The sequence below is a fragment of the Gorilla gorilla genome, chromosome 8, assembly GCF_029281585.2.
Source record: "Gorilla gorilla gorilla isolate KB3781 chromosome 8, NHGRI_mGorGor1-v2.1_pri, whole genome shotgun sequence".
Lineage (NCBI taxonomy): Eukaryota > Metazoa > Chordata > Mammalia > Primates > Hominidae > Gorilla > Gorilla gorilla.
In genome coordinates, this window is record NC_073232.2 from 44,435,707 (window position 1) to 44,443,650 (window position 7,944).

A 7,944-nucleotide genomic window follows, 5' to 3' on the forward strand; every position below is an offset into this window, starting at 1 on the left:
GACTGCATCACTAACAAGCTCCCAGGGGAGGCTGCTGGTCTGAGGACACACCTTGAGTCGAGAGGCTGTAAACTACTCCGCGGCATTCCTGTGGCACTTCCTCAGCTGTAGAAATGGTTTATATCCCATTGCTCTGGCCCTGGGAGGCATCTGTGAATTCCTCAGTTAACAGAAAAGGCCCTCACAGGTGTCAGATCATGGGGGGAGTTGAGGGGTGGAGTACAGGAGTGTGGAAGTGTGAAGTTGTAAACATATCAGTTAGCTCAGGCTAATCCAGTCAGAATCCCTGGGGCGTGGCCCGCATTGGTATTTTTATTCCTTTTCATCGGACGGGTAATGTGCCGATGACATAACAAGGTTTGAGGGAGGCCCATCTCACACATGTGCGTGGAAACCCAGTCATCACACTCATGAACTACAAAAGGACTCTGGACTGGTATTTTTTAAGAAGCTGCCTGGGTGACCCACATGTGTAGCTGCAGTGAGTCCTTGAGATGGACAACAGGGATGCCTCCCTCACTATGGCAGATTCATGCCTATAAAACTGAGGACAGCTCCTCAGGGCGAGGCCAAGGATTTCAAGGATTTCCTTCTGGGAAGCAGTGATGAGCCACCTCCTGGGCCACTGGAAGGTGCGGCTGGGGTCTGCTAGCATACCCCCTTCTTGTTTCTGATGCTCCCCTGGAGAAGAAGGGCACAGCTGGGCAGCTGGCAACATCTCATCTTGGCATTTGTCAGAGAAGCCCTTGCCTCCTCGTGCTCTCAAGTGAGATCAGACACCAGCCTGGGCCAGCCGTGGAAACGGAGGCTCCTGACCAAGACTCTCATTGACCTAACTTTCGTCAGGCTCCTCCGAGCCCCATCCTCGACCTTGGCCCGACCCCCCAGTCCTGACTTCTGCCTGCCCAACTCAGTCTTAGCCAAGAATCCTTCAAAGTCAGATTAGCCAGCATCCCCCCACCTTTGAGATCTGATCAAGTTCCTCATTCCCCACCTCTGATGTATAGCTGTCCCTCCATATACTCAGGGCATTGGTCCGGGACTCCCACCTATACCCAAATCCACACATACTCAGGTCCCTAGCCAGCCTTGTGGAACCCAGCTCTCCCTGTAATCAGGTTTTGAACTCCACTAATAGTACATTTTCCATCAGCATTTGTTTGAAAAACTTCACATATAAATGAACCCCTGCAATTCAAACCCATATTGTTTAACAGTAGACTGTGTAAGTCCTAGACCTGCTTTCAACAAGAATTCTGTTGGGCCAGTTGAGCCAGAATATTCCCTTATCTCACATCTGATCAAGCGCCTCACCCCACTCAGTATACTCAAGGGACTGGTTCCAGGATCCCCCCATATACCAAAACCCAAGCATACTCAGTTGGTCTTACAGAACCAGGAATAGGAAATGTCGGCCCTCTGTATATGCAGGTTTCACAACTCAAAAATACTGTATTTTCCATGTTTGGCTGAAACAAAAATCTGCATCTAAAGTGAACCCTTGTTGTTCAAGGGTCGACTGTGTAAGTCCTGGGCCTGCTTTCAGCAAGCAGAGGCCTCGCCTTGACGTCTCCTCTTAGAAATGTGCCATCCTCCAGCCCTCATGCTGCTCCTTGGCTATAAATCCCCATCTCCTTTTCAGAGTTGAGCTCCATTTATCTCCCCTACTACAACAGTCTTAAATAAAGCTTTCCTTACTGTTTTAACAAGTGTCAGTATAATTTTTTTCCTTAATCCTCTTCCCCTACTGCCCCCACCTCTCTGGAAAAGTCACCCAGCAAAGTGAGCAGCCCTGTCAACTAAACAAAATTGACTCCTCACCTGGACATTCAAGGCCCCGGGCAATGATCTCAAGACCTCTTGCTCTTACTTGTGCCCCAAACACAGCTTCACAGTTTGTCATACACACCTGAACTTTCCTCCCATTCTGCCGTTGCCCAGCCTTTTTCTTCTACCTGGATCGTTTCCTCCCCTTTCTTGAAACCCACCCACTCCCAAGTCACAGCAATCTCTCCCATGGTGATCAGACTAATTATCCCTTTGGATTCATTTTCCCTATCTTCCATAACAGAACCTCCCATTTTAGCAGGCACATGGTTCTGAGATAAAGCTACATTGAAAGACTACATTTCCCAGCCTGCTCTGCAAGCTGATGTGGTCACATGCCTAAGTTTTGACCAATGCAATGTAAGAAGAGCAATGTATGTTACTTCCAGGAAGTGTTCTTACAGGCAACAGGCATTTCCTCCTTCTCCTCTTGCTTTTTCCTACTGATGTAATGGCTGGACTTACAACAGCCGTCTTGCACTATGAGGTGGCCTTGGCCATGAAAGCTGCACAGAAGTGAAGCAACTGGGTTCCTAATGCCATAGAACATCATACCAGCCTTGGGCTGTCCCCACCAGAATTGAACATGGGAGAAAAATGACCTTCCATCTCATTTTAGTTACTAGTCTTTTGGAATTTTCTGTAACTCACAGCTGAACATAACACTATTCAGTCCATACCTTCACATCCCTGGAGGCATGGACTCTGGATTTATGGGTTTACCATACACACCACATGGAACCATAATTTGCATCTTCTTCCCAAGCTAAACAGTAAGTGATCTAAAGGCTGGAAATGTGTCTGAAATCTCCATCTTCCCCTGCATGTGAGGCATGAGGCCTCTGTATGCTCCCACCAGCCTTGCAGGAGAAACATGCCCTTACCAGGATGTCTGAGCCCTCAGGGTCCTCCCCCGTGGCTGGGCTGGAGGAGTTGCCGAGTTTGAACATCCAGTACTCCTTGGCAGTGACAAAGAAGTTCCATGGCAGTAGACTGCCAATGCCCAGGCTGAAGAAGATGATGTATGTGCCACAGAAGCGGTCCTCGGGCCTCTGCAGGCCAGGGGGTGGGCAGTCCAGCAGCTTCTCAAGCAGTGCCTCCTGGTCAGCTCGGAGACTGCTGCTTGTGGTTCTGTAGGTGGAGTTTGAACTGTGCTGAAAGTCGTCCTCTGAGACAACGGCCACTATTGGAGCAAGGAGGGCAACAGAGACAGGGTAGGTGAGTAGAAACTGAGGCTGGGGGACAGCTGGGGACCCACCCAGCCTACAAAATGACCACGCCCCCTCACCCTGGGCTCTGTAAAGTCACCAAAGCCTGGTTGGAGAGCTTCATTTTAAGGATCAGGGAGAAAGACAAAAATCAGACCTGGAGAAGGGCAGGATGTCAGAACTGTAAGTGTCCTCAGAGGTCACCCCAACCATGCAAGGGCAACAGAGGTAGCAGTAGCACATAACTGTGGAACAGACTGGGTTTTGTAAAACACTGCATGATAGTGGAGACTGTGGCAATGTACCCAGAAAGGCAAACCTGGTCTAAGGGCATTCACAGTTCTGTGCAGCCATAAAAAAGAATTAGGACCCTTAATGGGCAAAGAATGATCTCTAAACCCTTTTCGATTTCATGTGAAAGAAATAAGGAGCAGGATAGTGTGTAGAATATGCTACTATGTGTGTAAAAAAAGTGGGGAGAGAAAATATACATACACATATGTATTTGCATATGCACAGAATATCTCTGGAAGGCTACATAAGAAGTTTCTAACAGCGGCTGTCTCTAAGGAGGGAGACTGGGATGGTGGGGGGCGGGGAGGGGGACTTCCCTGCATTCTTATTTGTGTCTCTTGAATTTTGAACTATGTGACTAGTTTATTACCGGTTCAAAAACAAAATTAAAAGTGTAAATAAAAAAACATTCAAATTAAGTAATAATTGTTTAAAAAACTGGTAGTGTCCAGGGCTGCCTCCAGAAGCTGGTGTGTAGCCTCTGACAGTCCATTCCCATTTCATTTGTGAGGAAAGAGAGGTCCAAAGAACTGAAGGCCATAGGCTACATAAATGGCCAAGCCTGGGTTTGCAGCTCCTGCCTGGGTCCCACCTCTGCTCATCACACCCTACAAGGAGCCAGCCACTTTCAATCTATGGTAGCGCCTAAGATAAATCGAAGAGCCTAGGCTGCCAGCAACTATTGCCTACATGGCCTTGGGCCAGTTACCACATTTCTGTGCCTCAATTCCCCCAAATGTAAACCCAGAGAAGCCGTTTTTATTATAGTTATGCAACTGCAACTGGTTGGCAATGCCTGGCCTGTAAGCAGCTGTTGAACAAATGTCAGCATCTCCCTGGCATCCTGGGCCTGTCGCATGGCTGGCTGGCTGCTGAATTTGGCTGTAAGGTAGCATGCCTGCTTCTTTGCTCTACATAGCACCTAGGATGTGGCAGCAGCTTGATAAATGAGAAATGTCTCCAAGATGCTGAGGATGGGACACTTCAGAGTCCCTTCTGCAGTAGCCTCTTCCCTACCCAATAAACTAATAAATAAATGCATCTTGGTTTCTATATGAGGCTAAGCCTAACTCAAAGCATCGTACCAAGAAGACTGGGGCCTTTATTCCCTGGTGGGATGGGAACACCTCCTCACATGGGTGCAGAACCTTATCCACTATTTCAGGAGAACCTCAGAGCATCCCTTGGAATTAGGCAGGGCAGAAAACATTGCCCCTTTTTTTCAGATGGAAAAACTGAGGTCTGGAAGGCACTTGCTATGTCCCACAAATAGAAAGAACTCCCAATAGCTAAACTTAAGTCCAGTAATCACAAATGCCAAGGTCTGTGCCTAACAGAGGTCACACTTGAGGCTGACAACAGCCTAATATATTAGGTACTACTCTAAGACCCATTTCACAGAGGGGTCTGAGGCTCAGAAAGGTTGAGTAACTTGCCCAGGGTCACATAACTAGTAGATGACAAGAGTGAAGTTACACAGCCAAGCAGACTGGGGCCCATGCTGGACTCCTCAGCACACCGGGAAGGACTGGCTGGGAATGGGAATCTGTGTCTGCGGGTTCCAAGTACAGGCATCCTTCCTGCAAGCCTTGAAGCCAGTGAGTCGGGAGGGGCCCAGGCACACTGCAGGCACCCTTGTCAATGTTTGCTGAATGAACGGACTCTGCACGACCAGGACATTCTCCCCTGCTGGGGTAGCATGTACCCTGGAGCCAGCAGGTGGGGGGCCACTGGATGCCCAAGTGCAATGCATCCAGCCAGCAAGTCTATTTTAAACTCCCCTGGTTAGCAGAGCCCCTCCTCAGCCTGGATTCGCATGGAGGCCAGCATTAACAAGCTCACTGCCTGGAAGCTCACTGTGTGGAAAATCGCTTTTTCCACATGCACCCACTCATAGAGGAAAAGCCATGTGAAGGCACAGCAAGAAGGAGGCTGTCTGCAAGCCAGGAAGAGAGCCCTCATCAGAAACCAAATCAACCAGCACCTTGATCTTGCCCTTCCCAGCCTCCAGATCCATGAGAAACAAATTTTGTTTAAGCCACCCAGTCTACGGTATTTTGTCTGGCACAAAATGGTACAAATGTAACAAGCTCACTTGTTACATTTTAAAAATTAGTGTTTAAAATGTAAAAAATAATCATGACCCACCCACATAGAACAAGAGAGAACCGGCAAGTGGTTCTTTCCAGAGGCTCCAGCTACCTGTGGGGGCGGCTAGAAGGTCCACCAGCCCTGTCACTCAGGACCACACCTGGCTAGGGCCCCCTTCTCAGTTCCTAGCGTCTATTTGTCAAGCCTTGACTGAGCTTCTGAAGAAGGAGCCAGGAATTTTCTCTAACCAGGGTCACAGGCCAGGGCACTGGAGTGAGCAAAGTCTTATTAGTCTTTATAAAAGCTAGCTGCTGGCTTCTGGATTAAAAAATAAAGAGAAAGGCAGGCAAGGAAGTGCCCAACCTTCCCCAAAACAAGCTGGCTATGGCCTGGAACGTGCTCCTGGGTCACCTGCAGGAGCCCGGCCATGCACAGACAGGCAGCCCCGCACAAGGAGGCAGGCACTGCTGGGGCCGCGGCAAAACCTCATCTGGGCTGGGAAGCCTGGGTGCTGGTTCCAAGGAGGTTCCTGACTCTGGCTAGGTGGCTCGCCCCTCTGTGCCTCGATTTCCTGGGCTGTGAACCGGGGTGGGGAGCTGGTAGGGCTAACCTGTGGGAGGGCACTGGGAAGCGCAGGGCACCGCCTAGTGGCCGCGGCAGAACCGGCTTTGCGGTGTAAACAGCCCCAGCCTCAGGCCCCGCAGCTGGGACAGAGAGAATCAGCCACCGTCTGGATACTTCGGGCCGACGGGTCCATACCAGGCCCCCACCATACAGGCGGTGAGGTCCAGTCTCAGGGAGGAGGAGGGGAGAGGATTTGGGGAAGAGAAGATAGAGACCCAGAAAGAGGGGTGGCAGAGAGCAAGGAGGGAGAGGAGGGGCGGTGGGGAAGGGACCACGGATGGGGTAGGGTCCTGCAGCTCCCCTGGCAGCCCGCAGCCGCCCCCAGGGCCCGGGAGGGAGGTCGCTGAGCGCGAGTCTGGGGGCAGCGGCTGGGACCGTAGCCGGAAGAGCCCGAGCCGGCCCGCACTTACTGTCGCCGCTGCGCCACGCCGCCGCTGCCTCCGGCGCACGGCCAGGACCACTGGGCTTGGCAGGCGGCAGGCGGGCTCCTCCCCCGGCCCCGCCCCGCCCCTCGCGGCAGCACGCCGCCGCTTCCCGGTTTGCAAACACGCTTTTTCCCTTTGTCTTCTCCCGGCGCGCCGGGGCTCCCCCTCCTGGCGCTGAGCTGGGGCCTGCCTGCGCCCATTTTATAGGAGAAAAAGTGAGTCACCCAGTCTTAAACGCACTGCCCATGCTTGCGATGGGTGCGCTGCGCATCAGGCCTCTTGGTTGCTGCTCCTTCTTTACCTTGGAGCCAGACCCCACTGTCTCAGACCTCCCCTTTAGCTACTATAACCTGCACCCCAGGACTCAAAGGAGCCCTCATCTTGCCCCCAGGCCGCTGCAGAGACCCCTCTCCAAAGGCCGCTTCTACCCTTACCGGCTGCCGCTGCTCTGGAGGTGAAGCGGGACCCACACCCGGACTGAACTGGGCCTCCCAGGCCAGGCAGCTATTTTCAGTAGACCCAGAACATGGCAGTCAGCAATTCCAGCCCTCACACTTGACCTCAGCCATAGCGTGTAACACACAGCTGTTGCGTGTTCTTTAAGAAAGCAGGGGCCGGGCGCGGTGGCTCACGCCTGTAATCCCAGCACTTTGGGAGGCCGAAGCAGGCGGATCACCTGAGGTCGGGAGTTTGAGACCAGCCTGGCCAACATGGCGAAACCCCGTCTCTACTAAAAATACAAAAGTAGCCGGGCATGGTGGTGCGTGCCAGTGATCCCAGCTATGTGGGAGGCTGAGGCAGGAGAATCGCTTGAACCCGAGAGGCGGAGATTTCAGTGAACCGAGATGGTGCCACTGCACTCCAGCCTGGAGCCTGGGCGACAGAGCAAGACTCCATCTCAAAAAAAAAAAAAGGCGGAAACCTTCCTGACTCCCGGTCCTGGCCCAGTTGGCCTATTCAGAGCGGGGATCTGGATGCTTCACAGGGCCTGAAGATCTGTGACCATGGATAGTAAATTCTTGCAGTTGCCATCCCAGGGCTCAGGGGTGCCACAGAACCCATTGAGGCTGTCAGTGTGTGGACAGGTTCTCAGAACATCCCCACTCCCTGCCCCAGCCTCTCATTTTATAACCACCATTCCCCAAACACTGGCCTGATCATAAAAGTCTCTGAGTACACATCCAGATTCTGGGGACCTCTCCCCAGGAGGGTTGCTGCCACTCCCCAATCCCTGAGGGTGGTGCTGTATCTTCTTTGTTTGCTCTTCCCTCATAGTGGGCACATAATTTGTGTTCAATAAATACCTGGATTAATACAACCCATCACTCAGGGGATCCAGAATGGATCTATTTAACAAGCTCCACCAGCAGGCGAGTTTGGAGACTAGCACCCTAAATTGTCAGAAAGTCCCCCGGCCCAGGAGAGGAAGGGGCTTAGCTCCAGGCTTACCAGCTGAGGGATAATGGTAAAATTAC

General features: G+C 51.8%; 1 protein-coding gene and 1 non-coding gene across 2 annotated transcripts in view; both read right to left on the bottom strand.

Moving 5' to 3' along the window:
- The window catches only part of SLC29A3 (solute carrier family 29 member 3), a 44,189-nt gene extending 37,656 nt beyond the window's left edge, over positions 1 to 6,533 (bottom strand). Inside the window, exons 1-2 of the mRNA XM_031015677.3 lie at positions 6,455 to 6,533; positions 2,712 to 3,010 (exon numbers count right to left, since the gene is read on the bottom strand). Coding sequence (XP_030871537.2) covers positions 2,712 to 3,010; position 6,455 — 300 coding nt within the window. The 5' untranslated portion in view covers positions 6,456 to 6,533. The remainder of the gene's footprint in view (positions 1 to 2,711; positions 3,011 to 6,454) is intronic.
- LOC115936133 (small nucleolar RNA U13) lies at positions 324 to 427 on the bottom strand. Its single transcript, XR_004071711.2, has one exon. It is a non-coding gene; the product is annotated as a small nucleolar RNA U13 (small nucleolar RNA).
- Positions 6,534 to 7,944: the final 1,411 nt, after the last annotated feature.